Source organism: Hetaerina americana, unplaced genomic scaffold (assembly GCF_022747635.1).
Source record: "Hetaerina americana unplaced genomic scaffold, ioHetAmer1.1.p SCAF_4, whole genome shotgun sequence".
NCBI lineage: Eukaryota > Metazoa > Arthropoda > Insecta > Odonata > Calopterygidae > Hetaerina > Hetaerina americana.
Window position 1 is genome coordinate 65,530,711 of NW_027286985.1, and position 22,532 is coordinate 65,553,242.

Here is a 22,532-nt window from a genome sequence, read left to right on the forward strand (position 1 = left end):
ACAGCTTCTGGATCTGGCATGGTTCTTCGCTACTCCATTTGACGGCCGTACCATTGCTAGTGTGTCATGCGGTATGGCAACGTTGTGGCGACTATTGACTGCGTATAAGACTAGGGTAAGTGTGAGGAACCTCGTGGTAGTTCTGAGAAATATATTCTGTGAGTAGCAGACGTGTCTCTAGCTGGTTGCCTCGCTGTTTCGCTGAGGGGGTAGAAAGTTGATAACGAGAATGGAAGATGTCGGAGAGGGGGAAGGAATGCAGAAGCAGTGTCGACAATGCGTGAAATCTGTTAAATTCTGAGCGGAATTCACGCGGGCGAATGCATTAATGGATACCATATCGTAGTACTTTCCTGAAGTAAATGTATTACTTTTATGCGTAGCAAATAAATACGTCCAATTTGCTTTGTCTAATTTAAAGCAATTGGAAGACATATGCGAGTCACGGCACCGAGACGAAAACATCTGGCCGAATAACTAGGAGAAAATGTGCACAAATCTACGAAATGGGGAAATATTCCATACAAAATGGTTATTTTGTTGCATAACTATTGTTTTTGGAATTAATAACGATATTTTCTTAACAAGTAGTCGCGTTGGTTGTCCGTGGTTATAACTGTTATGTCAATGGTTGGTTGCCCGTATGCCGCTAATATTTCTCACCCCGGTAGTCCCCGGCAGCAGCAGCAATGTGAAAAAATTCAAAATCCGTTACAATCAACCTGAACGTACCCATAGAGAATACGATTACAATATTTTACTAACCGTATGAAAAAATAGCACACAAAGATGGCGATCGGTAATGGTGTCCACTCGAGAATTACTAAGAAAATGTTATCGACGACTTTCATATTCTTGATAAGATATGCAGTAAATTCAGTGGATCCGCAGATATCAACTCAAGGACGATATATCATATTATTCACCATTTAAAATCGGGCTTTCTAGAAATTGCGTTTGAACATAAAAATTTGTCGCTTCAATAAAAGATTCCCATAATTTGTGCCCTGCTACACGCTGCCTGCATTACACTTTCCAATGCTTTGGGCAGGAAGAAATTCTTCATGACACAGAAGTACCCTAATTTGTTATCGCATGATATCCTTTGCATTGTCTACGGTTATGCCTATTCTTGGAATTTCCTGTTCCTTCACTAATAGACTGATACTATACGAGGTCTGTTCTGAAAGTATCGCGACTTAGTTGTTTTTTCAAAAATTAATTATTTAAACATGAATATGTATTTCGTCACCTTCAAAGTAATCTCCATAAGATATTATACACTTGTGCCAACGATTTTTCCAATCCTCGAAGCACTTCAAAAATCATTTTTTGTGATCTTGTTCAGCTCTTCCTTCGATGCAGTCTTTATGTAGTCAATCGTAGCGTGACGTCGTCCTTTCATGGGCCTCTTCAGTTTCGGGAACAAGAAAAAGTCACTGGGGGCCAGGTCTAGGGAATACGGTGGCTGCGGCATCATTAGGGTGTTGTTTTTGACTTAAAATTCGCGCACAAGTAACGATGTGTGAGCAGGGGTGTTTTCACGGTTCAAAAGCCAACTTTTGTTCTTCCGCAAATCCGGGCGCTTGTGGCGGATTGCTGCGCGCAAATTGCGCATAACTTGCGGGTAATATTCCTTATTTACCGTTCTACCCTGTGGCAAGAGCTCATGCACCGTGCAATCGAAGAAAACTCTGAGCAAAACTTTCACATTCGACCGAACTTAGCGCGCTTTTTTCGGTCTTGGCTCGTGCTGCAGCTTCCATTGAGATGATTGAGCTTAAGTTTCCACGTCGTAACCATGAAGTCATGATTCATCGCCAGTTATGACGCCCAAGGGCAAATTTGGGTCGTCGCACACAGAGTCATTAGCAATGTTAATGCGTTGCTGTTTTTGGTCGAAATTGAGCAATTTTGGCACGAATTTCGCGGCGCCCTGTGTCATCGTTAAAAACCTATTGGTACGAGGCAATCGATATGTTTAGGTCTTCAGTAACTTCTCTAACGGTGATTCGACGATTGGCCTATACTATTTTCTTCACTTCATCGATGTTTTCGTCTGTTGATGTAATCGGGCGTCCGGCACGCTCTTCGTCGTTCACATCTTCCCGGCCCTCTGAGAACATTTTGTACCACCGATAAACGTTGCTTCGGTCCCAGGTAGCTCCTCCATATGCCACAGTTAACATTCGGAATGCTTCCGCGCTCTTAATTTCTTTTTTTCACGCAAAATTCGACACAGAACCTCTGATCCATTTTTTGGAACAGGCAAAAATCGAAGACAAGCCAAAACACGTCCAAGCCAAACAGCTGTGAACAATTAACTGAACATTCTAAATGGCGAACTTTTCGGCATACGTGAGAGACGTAAGTACCAACATAACAAAAAATCGAAAATCAAATATACGTAACCCGCGGAAATTCAAATTTCGCGGTGCATTTTGAACAGACTTCGTACATTGTATTAATGTACAATGATTTTGGAATTTTCGGAACTAAAAATTGTAAACGAAGATAAAACATAAACAAGAATATTTTAATAATTTATAGGATATTCATACTTGTCATTGACAGGCATTAAGTCTTCCCTTTTAGGAGCATTCTAAATTTCTAATAATTCTTGGACGATGGCTGACAGCTATCCCATACCTTATCAAACGTGTAGGTCAATTAGTGGGTCTTGAAAGTCTCTTTTGCCAAATTATTTAGCTTATAATGAAGTGAGGTTTAGTGCTAGCAATAATACATTCAACATGAATCATGTAGCATCGGACGGAAAATGTTATAACGAATACCATATTAATAAGGAGAAGATCCTCATTAATAATTCAAAAAACCTTAATGCCTAAAAAAAATATCTGTATTGGTAGTTAATTGCCGATGTTGAAAAAACATAGCCGCAGAATATAATCACCTTATTCAAATCACAGGCGCAGATATGTTATTGGGACAGAAAGCTGGTAATCTGCTGATATTGCCGACGGTCAATTCTCCCCAAAATCCTTTTCCATTCGCAGAAATGACAAAAAAATAGAATCTGAGTCGGTGTCTGTATTGCAGTAAAACATTCTTGCGTCAGCAGGGCTGAGGTAATTCCGGATAATGGTTTGGAAAGCGTATGGTTCTCAGTTGAAAGGCCTCGATCCAAAATAATATACGAGGGTCATCCGGAAAGTAGTACCCGTTCGTGAAATAAAGACACAAAAGTAAATATTAACAAACATAAAAATTTTATTTGAAAGAGAATACTTTAAACAACTTCTCAACATAATCTCCAAGCAAATTAAGGCATTTGTCATAACGTGTGACAAGTTTCTGTATTCCTGCTGCATAGTCCTTCGCCGCCAGCTCATTGAGATACGCGAGGGACCCATCTTGCACAAATTTTTGCATAATGCAGATGGTGTTTAACAATTTCATGAACAATTGTTCGAGAAACATTGGGAAAATGCTCACAGATGTCATCAATTGTGACGCGCCGATCGTTCCTCACGAATTCGTCAACTGAGCTCACCAGTTGGTCTGTAATGACAGACGGTCTGCCCGAACGCTCATCGTCGTGTGTGTTCCCCCTCCCCATGTTGAAGTTGCGACACCACCGCCGAACAGACGACTCGTCCATTACATTGTCTCCATACACCTCCTTTAATTGGCGATGAATATCACATGGGCGAACGTTTCTTGCATTGAGGAATTTAATCACTGCCCTCACTTCACAACTGGCGGCGTTCTCAATTTTTTTAAACATTGTAAACAATCACAGAAACAACACAGGCAATGCTAGCGTCACGCAACTTGGCTCAGAGAAGGCAGACAAGCCACTGAAGCTATCTGACCTCGTCCAGCGGCTACTCGCGTCGTCAGCACTTCATGCGGCACGAACGGGTACTACTTTCCGGATGACCCTCGTATGTATACGCGTTTTACAGACCTCCAGTCGACAGGCAATTATTCAATGCTAGAATGAGATCAGCAAATCAAGCGTTTCTTATTCCAACTCATAATTATAATCGGTGGAGATTTCATTGGCCCATTTATTGAATGGAGCACATATAGTTTTGAAACGGGTGGTTAAGACAAAGATATCAGCGAATCGATATTGAATTCTTTTACGTTGAACTCGTTGAATCAACTTGTCACTTCACTAACTAAGGGTGCTAATAATCTTGATTTGTTGGCAACAAATATTCTCGAAAAAGTCTTATCTATAGAAACTGAAAAAGGAATTAGTGACCACAGGGCAGTAAATGCCAAGTTTTCGCTACACTGGGTCCGAGATTCGAAGTTTAATAGGAAAATTTACTTTTTTATAGAAGGTGACTACAATGGCCCTAATAAATGCTTGCTACGGAATCAATTGGCTATTTTTGAGAAAGATAGTAATCACCGAAATGATGAGGATACGTGGAATCACTTCTTTGAGATCACGCGCTCAGCAGTCAACAAGTTCATTCCCAGTAAATATGTAAGGGATAACACGGAACCTAGATGGTACAACGCGGATGTTAGAATGACATTACAAAGTCAAAGGTTATATGCGACGCCAAGTTGAAAAATGATTGAGATGATATTTATAGCGGCAGAAAGAATGAGATCACTTACAGTTGCTAAATATCGAGGGCGAATGCCAGGAACGGATTTCGTTAAGCGTTAGGTGAGTGAAAAGGAAAAGGTTAGCGGAAATTTTGATAAAGAGTCCGAAAGCATTTTGGTTATATACTTCAGAGAATTTCAAGAATAAGTCAACTGTTAATTCACTCAAAAGTGATATAAGGCGGAAGAGTAAACAGCAGTTTGGGAAAGGCTAACTAATTAAATTCCTTATTTCAAAGCGGTTTCCACCAATACCTCACAGAATACTCCAGATAGTTTATCCAATTGTGCCGGTCAACCGATGCCCAAAATTGAAATCTCATATAATGGAATAGAACGTTTGCTGAAAAATATTAAGCCCAATAATTCCCCCGGGCCCGATGAAATACCCGCTCGTATATTTAAACGTCTGGCTTCGGAAATAGCGCCGTATCCAGAAATAATAATTAAGAAGTCGCAGGCAGATCACCAGGTTCCAGAGATAGGAAAATGGCCGACAATACACCAATATTTAACAACGGAGACAAGGTGGAACCGAGTAATTACAGACCTATTTCCCTCACATCCATTTCGTGCAAGGTAATGGAACATATAGTTGTCAGTTCGATCGTGAGACACCTCGATAATCCGAAGTAATTACTAAAAAATCAGCACGGTTTCCGAAAAGGTAGATCCTGCGAGAAACAAATCGCTCTTTTTGTTCATGATATTCTTACTTCTGGATAAAGCAATGTTCCAATAGACGCGATTTTTCTAGATTTTTAAGAAAGCCTTCAACAAAATACCTCATAGTTAACTACTCGCAAAGCTAGAAGCATACGGCATAAATAAATTATCCGGTGTTGGATTAAGGACTTTTTGAATGGCCGGGCTCTAATAGTAGTCATAGATGGAGTTAGCTGAAATGCAGTAGAAGTTACTTCAGGTGTTCTTCAGGGAAGTGTCATCTGACCGCGGACATCAGATCGTCAGGGAAGTGTTATCGGACCTCGGACATCAGACAGTTGAAAAAAAACTTGAGAGGAGAATATCTTAAGAGCATGGTTTGAAGCTTTCGTCCCTTTTCCTTAATTTGTTCACTTTTTAGTTTTCGCGCTGGCTGATATGTGGTTTAAGATTTATGAAAATATTTCACTTTTTAAACAATGTTCCGAGGGGTCGTGGTGTAGATAAAATTGTATCTTCTTCCCAAGGGTCAAATTTATGCACGCAGCTGCAGCTATTGAAGGCTACCATGGAAATCATATTATATATCGCCCCTGGATCCCTTGAGAGAGTGGGAGGAGGGAGGGCGTTAATGGAAAGGAGGGGAGCGGTTGAGCCAAAGCGGCAACCGCGCCATACTCGAGGAACCACGAGGGATTCTTGAGAAAACCCTTCCCAGGAAATATGAGACACGCATCGACTAGTCGTGAGGATCGCTGTAAGCTGTAGATACGGATTAGCTGGATTCTGTATAGAGAAATCATCTTGCAAATGCAATAAATTATTTGCATGGACCCAGGGAATTTGCTCTTGTCTACCCAACTAACAATTCGCAGCCATCGTCGCTTCTGTGTCCATGCGCGACTTATTTGAAAGTTAAATATTGCATTATATAAAATATTGACCCAGTAATATTTCGATACAAATATCATGTTATAATGAAAACCAGTTGAAATAATAATTTTGAAACAAGATTCTCAACTTGAAAGCAATTCTACATTCTCCTTGATACTTGTACTTTGTGTTTTCTTTTTGCTTCATTTAAATTGGCTCTTTTGAATTTTGAGGGACATACATAGCATACTTAACTTACATGCTTGTCACAGATGGATGGTATGTGACCAGTGCCTTTGTGTCAGTCATCCTAAATCCTTGGAAATATTGTTACTCTCAATTGAATTGTCGAGAAACCCTCTGAGCAAGTTCACAAAGAAAGGAATAATTGTAGTTACATTACTGTTAACTAAATTATATGTTCAGCATGAAGTATATCCAAGCTAAGCAAATGGAAGTAAAGGTTTGTCCTCCCAATTCATTTACCGGTTTTGAACTGGTTATTACTTCACTGATTGCTAAAATTGATGCCAGGTTCAAGCAAATTGTAATCCAGCACTACAGGTTCTATGTTTTCTTTTACATTCTTTAGTGTGTGAGTGCTATATGTGCTTTTTGTCAGCTGTGTTGTGTTTCCAATGAGCACATCTCTCTTGTTCTGTCATTACACGAAAATGAGATTTCCATGTTGTATAAAATTAATATCACCGTTTTTGGCTTAGAACTGAACACATGTGGTGATAAATTATTATTTGTATGTACAGTTCCCACTGCATCAGTAGTTCATATAGATAATTTGTGAAAGAGATCCATAATCAAAGAAAACCTATCCAGATAGATTCAGTGATCTTCATGTAAATATTTTGTAGTACACTCAGAACTTCTGCAGATACATTACTGATAGCTTAAAATTTTCCTGCATAAACTTCCTAGTTTGGACACACCCATTACCTGCATTAGTAATATGAACAATTTTATGCCATAATTATGAGGTTTATTTTTTATGTAGCCCATAATGCTTACTGTATCTCTAAATGAGCATATACCTGCATCTTTAGTGAGTTTTTTTGATGGTTTATATGCCGGGCAACTCTCAATTTATTACTATATGGTAATATCTTTTATTAAAACCATGAACACAGTAATCAACCCAAAGGTCAGTTTGGTAAGTGATGGCAGAGTTCACCCAGGACTAAGCCAAGCGGCATTTGAAATTCATGTATCAGGGTAGGGGGTCCAGTTCCTTTCCCTGTGCCAGTTAAGGTTTCCCAAGAAGATCTGGTACTTAAAACATCACACTGCTTGGGTTCAGCTGATGGTGCCCAGAGAGGCTTGCCCGGGAATCGAACCTGGTCCCTCTGGTCAGTAGTCCAATGCTCTACCCCTGAACTACCGCATCCTACAATAACTTATGTAGGACATCAAATCCAATTTTCCCTGGTTATTTTGCAAGATTATTGTTATTGATCTGCCAACATAATGAAATCAACTGCAACCTATTTTTACTCACAACCTGAAGGCAAATACTACAATTCTTATTGCAATGGTCCCTTATCTTATACAAAGAAAAAATTTAAGCATAAACTGAATATGCTCAGCAAATGTGTGAGCAAATTGTTCCAAATGTTGTTTTAAAATATAATACATCTGCATTAAGCAGCTATCAATCTTACTGTATCAGTCATCTCAAGTTTATTCTGATTCCAAAGAAACTGCGGGAGATGCCTTCTGATTATTAATACCATGAGCCTTCTATATCCCTGTGCCACAACAATCAAGCTTGAAGACAAGTCAGAATTTTAAATAGCAGGTTTATCTAGTGAGCAAACTTGAAAACTAGTCTGTTTCCTTCAAACACACCAAACAAAAGTATAGTGCTGCCACCCACCATATGTGTGAAAAGAACTTAAAACAATATCATTAATACAAGAGGCACAAAACCCCAACTCAAAAGCTTTAATTTGACAATTAATATCTGAACTTGGAAGGGTTTTGGACCAACATGGTCAAAGTAGTAGGGATATAAGGAGAAGAATTGCATTAGGAAAAGAGGCTTTCAGCAGGAGGAGAGAGTTGATGGCAGGTACGTTGAGTAAGGATGTTAAGAAAAGACTTAAAACTTTGATATGAAGCATAGTTATGCATGGTGCGGAAACGTGGTCACTGAAGCAGGAGAATGGAAGTGTATTGGCGGCTTTTGAAATGTGGGTGTGGAGAAGAGAGGAGAAGGTGAAATTGACCGAAAGAAAAACAAATTAGGAAGTATTAGGTATGGCTAAGAAGGCGGGTAAAATGGATGAAGGGCGTATTGTCATCAGTGGGATGTTGAAGACTGTAATATTGGGGAGAATGTTAGGCAAACAAGGAAAGGGCTGGAACAGGATAGGGATGTTGGACAGGATGAAGGAAGTATACAGAGATGAAGAGAGACCTGATGTAGAGTAGGTTGCTGGTTTTTGTTTAGTTAGGAGTCACAAAATATTAATTTGGTATTTATGTCCATCAAAAACCTACCTTAGCTGGTGGATTATATAATAATAATAATATCTGAACTTATAATTAAGAATCCGGAGAATATATTTAGATGTAGTCATTTTGAGAAAAACTGCTGCCTTATATTTTTATGAGGCTGGGATTGAAAATATTAAAGACCTTCAATGTTCAAGACATGTACCAGGCCATCACTAAATTTTCATAAAAAAATTGCCATACTAAAATTAGAAGGACAACTTGTGGATATTCACAGCAGCGAATCACATCTTTCTTGTTTTTATTTATAATCAATATCTAGTTACCCCTCCAAGAAATGTCCCTTCTCATAACCCCTCCTCTTAACCTATAACTACCCAAAAAATTTATCTACCTTCATGTCAAGTTCATTTGGGATTATCAGGAGAAATTTCACGCCCTTTTATTATTAAACTGTTTTGCTAATTCATTTCAATTGTTTTTATAATTTTTCAACATCCTATAAGACTGACATTGTGTTCTTTTAGGCCAATTAAGAAGTATTGCATATTCACAGACACTCTTCAAAGCAATCTTCCATGATCTGCCCTCATCTCTTAAACTACATGTATATACAGGTATTTCTGTCCAACTGAAATCAAGTTTTATTCCTAATCGAAGAGGCCTGCTTGGCAAATGAAATACTTGGTCTCAAGGGTTTTGGGAACTTTCTTTCCTTTGGTGTCCTTACATGTGCTTGTTAGTATTGGTTGCCAAAATAATTGGCACCAACTATTCTTCCTCACGAACTATTTGTCCATGTAGCTAGTTAATGTGTAATTGTGTGACTGATTGAGAGCGTGTTCGTTAGAAGTTTCCTCATTACATATTCTATTCTATAAATTTTCTGAATTTCAGTACAATTGGCGAGTCACTGGCATAGGATTTTCTCCTCATTAAACCTTGAATAGGATAGCATATGTAGCTTTAGTATTATTTTCTATTTCCCTTCTTTTATTTATATAAGCTTATTTGAAGGATCACATTCATGAGAGAGTAATTCTTCACAATTTAGGAGCATGTATGAGTGACTGTAACTCAACACAGATAACTGTGTTCTACAATCCCATGTGGGACAGGCTATGCCATTGTAGTTAATGACAGTGTTTACCATACATTATTTTTTTCACATTACTATTTTACCCCCAGTCATTAAACATTAGGCCTGGGGCATATATCTCAGTGCCAATTTTATGGCTGTACTGACATACTGTCAACTAGGAGGCTTGATAAACAATTGTTTCTTCTTACCCCTTAACAATCTCTGAAAGAGTAGATGTAAAAAATTCTATTGATTGTGAAAAATCTCTGATTGAAAATTTACATTTGATTTAAATTGGAACTGAAGACCTGATTGGTTGATTTAAAATGTCTATTGCGTTTAACTAGTCCTAACATTTTTCACCCTAATTTCCCTAGCTAAAATAAATTTTAACGGCAAAGATGAGCTGGAATACCTCTTATTGATATTGAAACTCCTGGGATGTATTGTTATTCTATCAATAGGTCAATCTGACAGCTGAAGCTAATTTCATTGTAGTGCACCAAAAAGCTACTGATCACATGAATTTTGGTGATGCAATCTTAAAAAATAACTCATTAAAATTATAAGTTATGCATATTCGTGAAAAAGTAACTTCAGAATGTAATGCGGGCCATTTTCAGTCCGTGCACAAGGGTCATTAGCTGGTCACCATGGCTGCAGGATTTTCTCCAAGTAAAGAAGAAATTGTTGAGTTGAGCCTGGTTGGAGAGACAAATGAAGACCACCATACAGGATCCCTCAAGTGCCGGATAAATGTTCTGGAACAGTTTGCTGTGAAGGCATGCTTCGACAAGGATGTAGAGGATTTCCAGATGTGGACATTGAAGAGAGATGAAGGCCACACAGGACCCTGCCTTAAGGATATCATTTTGATGTATAAGAAATGTGGAAATGCCAATGCGGACTGTGGGTGGTGAGTGAAAGAGAACATTAATTGTGTTTAGCTTACCGGAGAATTAAAATACATATTTCAAGATCCCTATTGGGTAATATACACATTTTATACCAAAGTCCTTTAAATTTTCAACTTAGAGATGTGTATTTAGTCCTATGCAACTCATGGAAAATAACATTAGATTGATAATATTTCTCCCATGGCTGGGAGGTTTTCATTCTTTATATTCTATATACTTTATTCTTGATATGTTTTGTTAAAAATTTAAATTATCCTCCACCAAAATGGTATTCTGAATAGATCTGCAGCCAGATATTTTACCACTTTTTTGCATGTAGCAGTGTTGCATTATATTTTACTACAAATATTAATGGTAGTGCAACTATAAGTGACAAGAAAGAATTGCGTTTGTTTAGGATGAGGCTGTTACAATTCTTGAATTTTTTAAGTGAAAAATGTACAGTAATTTTGATTTCAAATACAATTTATGTGTTACAACACTATTATTAACTTCCTGTTACACTATGACATATGATATTAAAATTTTAACTTTAATATGAAGCAGATTTGCATTGCAAAAAAAACATAGGGTCTTAGGGACAGGGAAGAGCCATACGTCGGAGGCTTTTGAGTTGTGGGCGTGGAGAAAAATCGAGGAAATCAAATGGGTGAAAAGTAAAACAAATGGTAAAGGTGGAAAATGATGAAAGAGGGAGAATGCTAGGTAAAGGCAAAAATAATACACAATGTATTTCCCAGCCCATAAAATAACTGGCACACAAGATGCACCCCAAGTTTTCAGGTTATGATGCTTGGAATTGACAGAAAAAGATCTTTAGTGTTTTGATGTTATGATAACAAAAATAATAAATGGAGATTATTTACTAACACTGTTCATAATAAATGTCATTTGAAAACTTGAATACTTAAACAAAATTTGCATGATTCAGCATTTATTCATAGAAGGGTTTGTGTTTTTTTATGGTCCATATAATTTTGCCTGATTATCCTCAAAAAAATTGAATTTTCTTCTTTTTCTTTTTGAAATATAGTAAACTCTTAAATATCTGTTTGGCAGATTGTGTGTGCAACTCTCCCCAGCACCTTTCAAATGTTTTGAAACCTAAATTTACTTCATACAAAATAAAAGTTAAGAATACCTTGTTTTTCTTAAAATGTTCCAATTTCACAAATTTAGATTTCAATAGTATTTATTGTTTTAATTTGAACATTTTTTAACCATCCATACTTTCTGATTATTTTTTTACTCGCATTCATTAGCCTTGAGAATTGTATATTCTCCTTAAAGACAATCTAATTCATAGCATTACTATACTAAAATAAGTCATTAACTATGTACAATGAATTCTTTTCATTGGTATCATATGATGAATATGAATCTGCACTAGTGAACCTTATTAAAATTTATCCTTTGCCAGTCATTTTTTCCTGGCTGTGATTGGTTTAGCTCTTGGAGGAAATTTTTTCTGCCCTTCATTTCATGATAGTTCTCATAAAACTATAATTCCACTTTGTAAAAATGGTTGAAAATATATAACATGTGCTTTCTATTGCTTAAAAAACTAGAATTAGTGGCACAGAATGAAAAAGGAGAATTACCATATTTTCATCACTTTTGCCATTTTACAATTTGAATAGTCTTCAAGTTGTTTGGCTACTCTTTAATGTTCTAGCCATGAAATTAAGTTAGCATCAAATGTTGAAATTTACTTCATACTTTTTGGAGAATAGAGATCATCTTATTTTTGGAATATTGTAAATCATTATACTGTATACTGCATGGATTTTCATGTGGAATATTTTTTCAGCAATAGGTATGATATTTCCTGTCAATGAAAGATTATTTCTTTTTCTTTTAAGGTATTGCTTGATTGTTCCAGCTGAAATAGAAGAATCTACTGGGAATAATGCTACTGCCACGAACACATCATTAGCTGGCAGGAATCATTTGATACCCTTCAAGATATATGCAAGGTTGTTGAGAGATCATGATTTTCTTAGAAAATTTGCCAATATTAAGAGAGTAATTTTTTACTTGAGTAGTTCAGGGCATTTAAAATCTTTGGATGACATGGTTAGAGATTCTGAAAGCAAAGATTACATTTTCCATTGTGAACTGTTGAAATATCATGGCACTTCTAAAGGCTGGAAGGAAATCAATGATTATGTGCGGGAAGAAGTTCTGCGACAAAAAGAGGATGGTGTTAAGGGTGAAAAGACCATGAAAGACTGCGATCGCTTTACTGACTTGGCGTATCAAGAATTACTCCATAAGGTAGCTTTTGTAATCATAAACCAAACACCAGAAGGGCTCCATCTATTGACCCAGAGGAAGTTGGAAATATCTATGGGCAATTCAGGCTCTATTCAGGACAAATTTTTGAACGTGATCCGAGAAATATTGCAAAAGAGGCTTGAAGGGAATAGCTCTATCTCAGGTTCAGTATTGAGAGAATTGATAGAGTGTCTGAAGTTGGGAAGTGTAGAAGGTCCAACATTACTGTTCAACCTGAGCAAACCCATTTCTAATTTTGTTGGTAGAGAAAAGGAGTTAATGCAAATCTTGTATTTCCTTGGGGGGACATCAAGGCACTGGGATGGCCCGCCAAAAAAATTGGTGTTGGCCGGTTTGGGTGGAGTGGGTAAGAGTGAGCTTGTGAGAGAGTACTGCAGAATACACTTTCAGTTTATGTACGATAACATTATCTGGATACATGCCGAAAACATGGAGAAAATCGAGTCCACCTTCAAGTATTTGGCATTTGAGAAGCTTGGAATTGAGAAGATGTCCAATGGTCAGTTGAAAGACATAGGCGTAGTTGTTGAGGAGACCTTCAACTGGCTTAAGAACAGGAGGACATTATTGATCTATGACAATGTGGAGTCTGTGAGTCAAATTAGGAAGTATCTTCCAAACTGTGGGGTGGGAGCCAAAATCAACTTTATCATTACTTCACGTATGCAGAATTGGGATGGTTTTCCTCTGATTCTTCTTGAACATTTCAATCCAAAGGAGGCAATAACTCTACTTCGGGGGTCACTAGGTCACCTACCCATCTGGTGTGAAAAGGAAGGGCCAAAACTATGTGAGGCCCTGTGCTACTTTCCTCTGGCCCTTACACAAGCTGTCTCATACATTCTTGACCAAGAGACCCTGGCAAAGCAGGAAGGAAGGACATTATCAAACCATCAATACCTTCAGGTGCTGGGGAGTAATATTGAGCCATTGTTGAAGCAATGTTTATCAGTAGATGCAGAAGGTAAACACTTGGAGACAACGTACAGTGTAATGGTCCATACCTTGAAACACTTGGAGAAGACAGCTGAGGGCCAGATGGCACTGACCCTATTGAATATTCTGTCATATGTATCTCCTGATTGCATCGATTTGGATGCCATGTGTGATGCAAATCCAAAATATGGAAGGAAATTCATTGAGAAAAGTTTTGCCATTTTATCAAAGATATCTATCACATCTCTTCTCGGAAGAAAGGGAAGAATTCACCGGATTGTTCAAACAGTGAACCGCCTAAGATTGAGGAATTTGGGGTTGGAAGTTGACATGATTAGAAAGGCAATGTGTTTCACGGGGTCAATGGGTGTGCAACATAAGGTGTCTGTATGGAATTACTCCGTGGAACACAAGTCTTTGGTTAAGGAATATTTTGATGTCCCACATGTGATAACCAATCAACTTTTCGAGCAGGGCCTATATGCAGCCGCTCTGACTTTCTCTACAAATGCCTTAGAGTCACTGAAAAGTGTCCTTGGGTGTTCTCACCCAGCTGTTTTGAAAGCTATGAGGGATGTGTCTCATGCTTATGAATTTTTTGGGGACATTAAGAAAGCAACGCAGATTATGAAACAGTGTTTAGATGCATGGCGTAATTTGACAGGTCCCAAACAACCTGACTACTTTCCAGTGCTGTATGATTATGGTAATCTCCTCGCGACATCACTTAATATGAAAGCTGCAGCCATTGCATTTGAGGAGATCCTCTTGGATGGTCCATCAATCTTGGGAGAAAATTCAGATCTGTTACACATAACAAGGGCTCAGCTCCTGATGCAAGAGAAGGCTTGTAATCCAGAGTTAGAAATGTGCGAGAGTCTGGGAGAATTAGAAGATAGGAGCAGGGAAAGGTTAAAAGCTGGAAAAGGCAGTGAGGGGAGCAGGCAAAAGACAATTCCAGTTATTGATGGTGTAATGGATAGTAATGATGAACAGTTAAATGGGGAACCGTTTATGTTGGCACTGTGTCATGCTAATATTCTTTTCTCTCGTGGAAAGCTTCAAGAATCCTTTAAAACTGTACTTGGGATCAGAGATTCAATGAAGAATCATTATGGAGAAAGCCATGTGTTTACCCTGAAGACCAATGCTTTCATGGCAATGTTGCTCTTCAGAATGGGAAAGATCAACGATGCAGAGAAAGAGCTAGACACCATTACATTACAGATGGGGCCCTCCTGCAGCGATAACATCTTGAGAGTGGATGTTGAAAGCCTAAGAAGTTCAATTTTGGTCGCAAAAGGCAGAACGAAAGAGGCTATTCCCCACATCTTATCTTGTTGCTCAAATAAATCCTCTGAATCTGTTGATGAAGATGGCCTATATAGAGTGAGACTAACTTTGTCGTTGGCTCAAACAATGGGGAAACACCAATTTCTATCCTCCACAATGAAGATGATATATCATACCCTTCAAATGCACCCTGGAAAAGTAGAGATTCCTCAATTCTTTCTGGATTACTCCATAGAACTTTCTCTAAATTTGAGTAATCATGGTTCAAAGAGGCAAGCTCTGGTGATTTTGAAAGAAGTATATGGGTACTTGAAGTCCATGATGGGTGAAATAGACATTGAAACTTTGAGGGTTAAATATAATTTTGCAAGTATATATTGCAGTGTTGGGGATAAGGTGAAGGGTGTTAAGTATTTGATGGAGTTAGAGGCAACATTAAAGATGTTGGAAGCAAAAGGTGATGATAGGGTCAAAGTATTGTTGAAAGAGGTGATACACTCCCTGAAATCAGTGGCAAGGAAATAATTCATTCTTTTTCTGCGGGGCACTGGTTTACTAAACATAAAATATCATTGTATCAAGAATGGGTCCACCTTCTTACATGGTTAGTGTTCCCTTTCCTTGCCTTAGTGATGTGAAGATAGGTTTTGAAAAGTTGCCACTAGGAGTGCATAATTGATTGTGTAATACCTTTCTGGACTTACTCCAATGAAGTTAACATTATAAATAATTCAACCATGTGTCCTTAGGACTATCATCTAATAATTGCATAGTTATTTTTAAGTTTAATCATATTTATTGTCAGGTGCAGTTACCACTTCATTGATACAACGCTGTGAAAGATTAATTATCTATATATCAATCCCAAAGGACAACTTTTTTAGCTTATGAATTATGCTAATGTTAGCATGAGCGAAGATGCTTGATTTTGTATGCTGTTGCAGTTTTAAGAAGTATTTAATTTTTTTTCAGTAATGGAGAGAGAGTGTAGAGTTTAATAAAACCTTAACACAGAATGATGGTCACCATCATTGGTTGTAATTTCTCTCTCTGAGGTAGTGTGAACAGGTTACTTACTTCAACTGAGGAAAAAAGGATTATAGATGTAAACCAAATTGTATCAAAAGATTTTTTTTTAAGAAATGAGATGTTAAAATTGAGAATAGGTTGCTTGATAAATTTAACTCTGTAATGGTTTAAGTTAAAACTCTTTATTTTTTATTTGAAGGTGTGACTCAACTGTTATTTTTAAATGTATGTATTTTTTTATATAGATTTAATGAAAGATTGGAAAATGCCTCATTATAAAGTGACGTGAGATAATCTATGAATGAATACGAAGTTTTTTTTTTTTAACCTCAAACAGCTGTTATATGTAAGGTGTCAATCCAATAGCCAATATTTAATATTTAAGAACTCTTGCTGATATTGCGGTCAACTAGGTGACCATCAATTGGAGTAGAAAATTTGACAATGGGAAAACAACGGTGACAAAGTACTGCCAGTGGTCAAGTAAGAACTTCATTCACCACAGTTGGTCTGTCAAATGCTGTTTGGTAAATGAATACCAAGGATAGGTGAATGTGTGTACAACCTTGGTTGTCGGAAAAGCATTAAAAGAATTAGAAATGTTAAAGTGTAAGAATGTTCTGTTAAATCTTACTCCAGCTAGGTTCTCCTGGGGCACTTAAAAAAATATCAGTGTTGTTACTAATATGATTTTGATTTCCTAAGTTATAAAAAATAAGGCTTTCCAATGTAAATACAACTTTGAAAAATTTTAATGCTAATTTCACCCGGCAAGTTTTTTGGAAGCATTTGCATAGTTTGCACACATAATTTTACCATTTTTCATCACTTTGAAACTGTCTCGAAACAGCATAACTTGATAAACATAACAGTTTCAGGTTTAACTTAGTGGAATTCCTTCATTATGAGGGTAAAAAAGAAACTTCTGATATTTCACGACCATGGTTTCAATGCTGTGCATCATCATCAGGTAACCAACGTAAACATTTTTCAATTTATATAGTCCGTCTCCAAGAGGGTAGTAATGGAGAGGAGAGAGGGGGTAAGGTAGGGGGAGTAAAGGAGAGGGGGTAAGTTGAGTTAAAGTGCATCAACCTATTAGCGGTCTAGAGGAGGCTCAAATTTGTAAAAGTTTATATTAATTGAATGATCATTAAATGAAGAACACAATGTAATGCACCACTGTTCTTAGAAATAGTGGCAGAAAAAAAACAAACTCATTGTGTTCTACATTTCATTAGGGGAGGTGTTGGTCTACAATGGTTTGACCTTCACTAATGGATGGTAGATGATCATATTGCCTTGGTGAGGGTGGAATTGGTGCGGGAGGATATTGGGAGTCGTTGAAGAATTTTAAGTGGTGGGAATGGGAGAGGTATAATGTTTCATTGACTGACTCAAACCTGTCAGACTGAAGGGATTGACAAATTTCCAACTCCTCCAAAGCATTGAACCTCCATCCAAACATTTCAGTGTGAAGAATGTCGGCTGTGAAGTCACTGATGTGATTTTAATATAAGAGATGTTTGGAGAATTGGGATCTGTTGTCTTTCTTTGTGAAGCATGAACAGCGTTATTTGATCCTAATATCGAATGTCCTCCCTGTCTGTCCTATATAGATGGCGTTGCAGTCTGCAAAATTGCAATCTTAGCAATACACTTTCCATGGCTTAAATATTATTTTTGAATATTTTATTGACTATCAAGAGCTATGGCAGTAATAACTAGCAGCACATTGCTGCGAGTGTGGTGCCAGGCTCCTTAAAGAGGCAGTGATAATACATACAACTTGGCCAGAAATTGGGTATCATCCTTTACTCTTTCTAGGCTCAGAATTACTACTTGTACCCTCATGTGAAAATAACTAGGTTATAAACAGACAAGATTGATTGATCAGAATTATTTCATCTTATAATGACTCTTTTTGATCATGAAATTTTAGACTTCCATTGGGTCTTATTGTCTAAAATCCAAAATCCTCTGAATTCATAATTTCTTGTTTGTTACTTAGGATGATATAATCTGCTGTTATATCAGCAGCCTGATTAATATGAAAAATTAATTTTCTAGAATTTAATTTTCTCCAAGACTAATTTCCAAAGAAACTGCGGTAGATGCTGCAACAGTAACTTTTAACGGAGTCGTCCACTAATGTGCATTTCAATGCAACAATTTCAGAGTGTAAAAATCATTTGCCTTTTACACTCTGAAATTGTTGCATTTTCCAAGACTGATCAATAAATGATTGAAGCTCTTTCCCACTTGAAATTTTTATTATTATTTTACAACCGAGTTTTGATGTATTACATCATCATGAGGACCTGATGATGACGTAATACATCAAAACCCGGGCGTAAAATAAAAAAATAAATAAAATTTTTGTTTTCATGTGGGAAAGTGCTTTGATCAATTATTCATTACGTTTGACTTCCACCACATCACGCCTGAAGCTACTCTATTTCTCTATTAAATTAGACTATTACAATTACCATGGAAACTCATTTCTTCGTACTTCCTGGATCATAAAATTTCAATGTTATAAGACAAGCACCCAGGAGATCTACACATGAAACAGATACATTAAACACCATAATGCGAAAGCCACAAGGGGGCATATATCAACAGGGACCACCATGTAGTGTTAATTAAGTGGCATCACAAATAAGAATTTTAAAAACGAGAATGGTTGACTAAGGGAAAGATGGAATTCAGCTAGGGCCCAGTTATTTAAGATCATAAAATAACTCCTCGGAGAAAGTAATGGAGCACTGTAGGAGGAATGGTTTTATTGTAATGAAAACTTAGTTTAAACACCAAAATAGACATAGGTAATCATGGAAAATGACCAGGAATACAGAAATATATCAATTAGACTACATAGTGGGCACAGATGTAAGGAGAGCTTAATTAATTTCCACAGAGCTCGGGAATGAATGTGGATTCAGGTCATAATTTAGTACTTCAGTAATATCAGATTCAAGAGGACAAATCAGGAAATAGGATGAGGAAATAGATTAACCAGGAGGCAGCGGAAGAATGACGATACAGAGGAATTTCTGAGAGTGAGTGAAGAGAGAAAAGACTGGGAGGACACTGGCAAGAGGAAGGGGGAAATTGATAATATAAATTTTCACACACCAAAGCAAACTTAGACTATCATTGAAGGAAACTAAAAATACAGAGAAGGGCATTAGAATGAAATACAAGGCACATTCCAACATCATGGGTGGTTGGGCCATAAAAAATTGTATCTTGGAAAAAGTTTTCATTGATTTTCATTTCCTACTAACCTACTTTTTTCCTAAATAGTTGCTACTCACTTCTAAGCACTTTTTGTAATGTCCCATTAGCTTCTTTAATCTTTCGGCATAGAAGTTCATGGCCTGTGAATTGAACCAGTTGACGGCGGTCTAGCATTCCGTGTTGTCCACCATGCCGCTGTTCCAAGTGCAAGAAGGTCCATAGAGTGGAATATTCTCCGAATGAATTTGGGCACCTGATGATCCTTTCGCACTCAAAATTTGAATCACAACATGCATTTGGCAACTGCTGGGTGCAACGATTGTTGCAGACATAGTTATCTGTATTCACCAACAGGCAAAATGATAACAGAATCAAAACAATTACTTCAGTGGCCTTGGAAGTAATCAGTAGATCATGTGTATCAAACGTACATATGTAGTTCTAAACTGTCAATATTTAATCAAAAGAAAACAGCCCTTGCTTTTTGAATAAGCCTCTAATGGGAAGCAGGTAATGGGAAATGTTGGTTCAGGGAGCTTTGAGGGACTGAAGAGACAGGTAGGGAATTTGATATTTTGGAGAGATGCCACAAACCTATCCTAGGACATAAAATCTTTGATAATGATGAGACAATGCTATGAATTTCTTATGGAATTCAGATTTTTTCCAATAGTTACAATAGCTTAATGAAGGCTTTAAAAAGAGCTAGGCTGAAAAGAATCAATCTTAAGGGAGGGAACATTGGAAGTTTCAGGAATAGAAGAGCATGGATGATACAATTATTTTCTACGATAAAGATACTAATGAACACGTAAGGTAGGGCAGTAAAGAAGAAATTAGTTTGAGAAAGTAAGTTTCCTAAAATTATATTTTTATTGTTGGTGCCTACACTGCAAGGAAACAGCTTGTTGTGTACATATGAAATATGATTATTGCTTTTAAATTTATTTTTCAGGAATTTAAATTATTAGGAGTTGATTGTCTAATTTGAGAATGGTCACTTCTATCAATGGAGCAATCTTAACTCTGAAGCTGTGGGAAACATACTTATGCATGTACACTGGTATCTAAGGGAGAAACATTCTTGTATGTTAGACCATCTCTCACACTAAGGGTCCAGAGTCTTTAACCCCAACTTTTTCTAACAAGAGAGGTTTAACTCCCTTCTCTTTAAGTTCCCTGCTTCTTCCCTTGCTTATTAAGGTATGTTTTCATCATCTAAAGAAATAAGCACTTTCTAACTGCTGGCCGTTCAGTAAGAACACGTCGGTGAAAATCAATAGATTTACTTGTGGTTTGGAATTATATTGATCTGATTATCACAAGGAAAATAAATATGATATGAGTTTTACTAAAATGTTAATAATTTTAGAAATTAATTTCTAGGCAAAAAGAAAAATTGCAACTTAGTGAGTTGCCTATTTTCTCACCAATTTTATTAATTTATAGGATGTAGTTCCAATAGTGAGCCATCCGAGTATGCTTGGGATGCAAGTGACAAAAAGATACCCAAGGGATTGATTATAAGGGTTCTCTAACTGCTTAGCCTTAACTCGTAGAAGAGAAACGTGATCCATTAACTTTCTTCCATGCAGAGCAGCAAGACAATGATCAGGCTGCCACAGCTGAAGGACTGATTTCCTTTAAGGATGCCCTGTAAAGCTTAATTATTTCATGAGCCCATCCATATTTCTAGGGTTAGAGTCCAAAAATAACTTTGATAAATATGTACAAAATAAAATCTTGTTCGGAAATTTCAAACAATAAGTGTATTTACAAATTACCTTAATATAAAAAATCAAATAGCAATTTTTTCCATCAAGGTGTACTTAATTTAGAAATTCGATGGATGATGAGCCTCTTGATATTTCCATTCACATTTGGCAGTTCAGCACCAGTACGTGCAGCCAACTACAAAATAAATTTATTACTGGGATTAGATATGATGTGGATAATTAGATCACAGAATTTCTCATTTATGATAGCCATATAAAAATTCAACTAATAATTAGTGGATTTCACTGGGAATTATCCAATTGCAAGAGAGATGATTTGGGTTAAAAGCTCATGAAAAGTATACCATGCTACGGAAACAAAATGTATAGGGATATTCAAAGAAAACCATGAATATTTTGATTCAAAACCAGTATGAATGTATAACTAATGTCACTTTCTAATTTTTTTCTATGAACACAGTGCAATAATCAGTTTGATTTCAGTCTGCGCTTATTTTTCCCATAAAAAAGTGACATTTGGTTGAAATATCGGTGTGATTTGAGGAAGTAGTGTTTTGAGCCATTTACTCATTTAAAGACAGAATTCCAACCCAAAACACTTAAATCTCTAAAGCAGAAAAGACAATGTTTAGTGATTTAAAATATTAACAGAAAAGGCAGAAAACACTAGAAGACATACCCACAGCAAATACAACAACTAAGAATTGTTGCCTTTTTTGAATTAGTTACTACCTTAGGGTAACCAGATCATTTGAGGTTACTGTAAGATGTAGGTAATGGAAAGATGGGAAACAAGGAAGAAAGTTTGTCTTAAAAAAGAGATATAAATTATTAGAGAATTTTAAAAATTTTGCTGGGACATACCTTAATGGGAGAGTATAAAGTAAAAAAAGCTGACATACTTCTCAGAAGTGTGTGAAAGCACATACTCCCGAGAAGAATTATTATTACTAAGTAATCTACCAGTTAGGTTAGGTTTCGGATGGACACAACTACCATATAAATATTTTGTAACTCCTAAAAAAACACAATCCAGCAACCTACCATACCAAGTACTCCTACTTTTGTTTTCCTTCCAGTCCATTTCACCTTCTTCCTTTACCATACCAACATTTCTAAAGCCTCCAATATGAAAGCTTCTTTTCCTAGCGCAATTCTTCTCCTTACTTCTTTGACCATATTGGTCCTTAACACTTCCAAGATATGTAATCTGTTCTACCTGCTCTAGTTTTTGCCCTCCTATTTTAATGTTTAGCTTAGCCTTTTTCTTTTTGGAAAAAAGCATAACTTTTGTTTTATTTATATTGATTCTCATCCAGTATCTATCGCACTAAATTTCCCATTCACTCAGCAATGCTTGCAATCCCTTGGCTGACTGACAAACTAAAGCTTGGGGAT

The 22,532-nt window shown here is 36.9% G+C and overlaps 2 protein-coding genes across 2 annotated transcripts in view; one reads left to right on the plus strand and one right to left on the minus strand.

The window, feature by feature from the left end:
- The first annotated feature begins 10,335 nt into the window (after positions 1 to 10,335).
- On the plus strand, positions 10,336 to 15,651 carry LOC139692466 (uncharacterized). The gene is made up of 2 exons (XM_071590682.1): positions 10,336 to 10,598; positions 12,462 to 15,651. The coding sequence occupies exons 1-2, from the start codon at positions 10,336 to 10,338 to the stop codon at positions 15,649 to 15,651; spliced, it is 3,453 nt and encodes a 1,150-aa protein (XP_071446783.1).
- A 5,501-nt stretch (positions 15,652 to 21,152) lies between these two features.
- Positions 21,153 to 22,532, minus strand: part of Dbp21E2 (putative ATP-dependent RNA helicase Dbp21E2) — a 19,800-nt gene continuing 18,420 nt past the window's right edge. Inside the window, exon 11 of the mRNA XM_071590048.1 lies at positions 21,153 to 21,309. Within this exon, the coding sequence (XP_071446149.1) occupies positions 21,217 to 21,309 (93 nt within the window). The 3' untranslated portion in view covers positions 21,153 to 21,216. The remainder of the gene's footprint in view (positions 21,310 to 22,532) is intronic.

What these genes read in the sequence shown, in the direction of transcription:
- LOC139692466 (XM_071590682.1), top strand. Translation starts at nt 10,336, where the DNA reads ATGGCTGCAGGATTTTCTCCAAGTAAAGAAGAAATTGTTGAGTTGAGC. An exon ending in GCCAATGCGGACTGTGGGTG is followed by an intron (nt 10,599 to 12,461) that starts GTGAGTGAAAGA and finishes TTTTCTTTTAAG; the next exon opens with GTATTGCTTGATTGTTCCAG.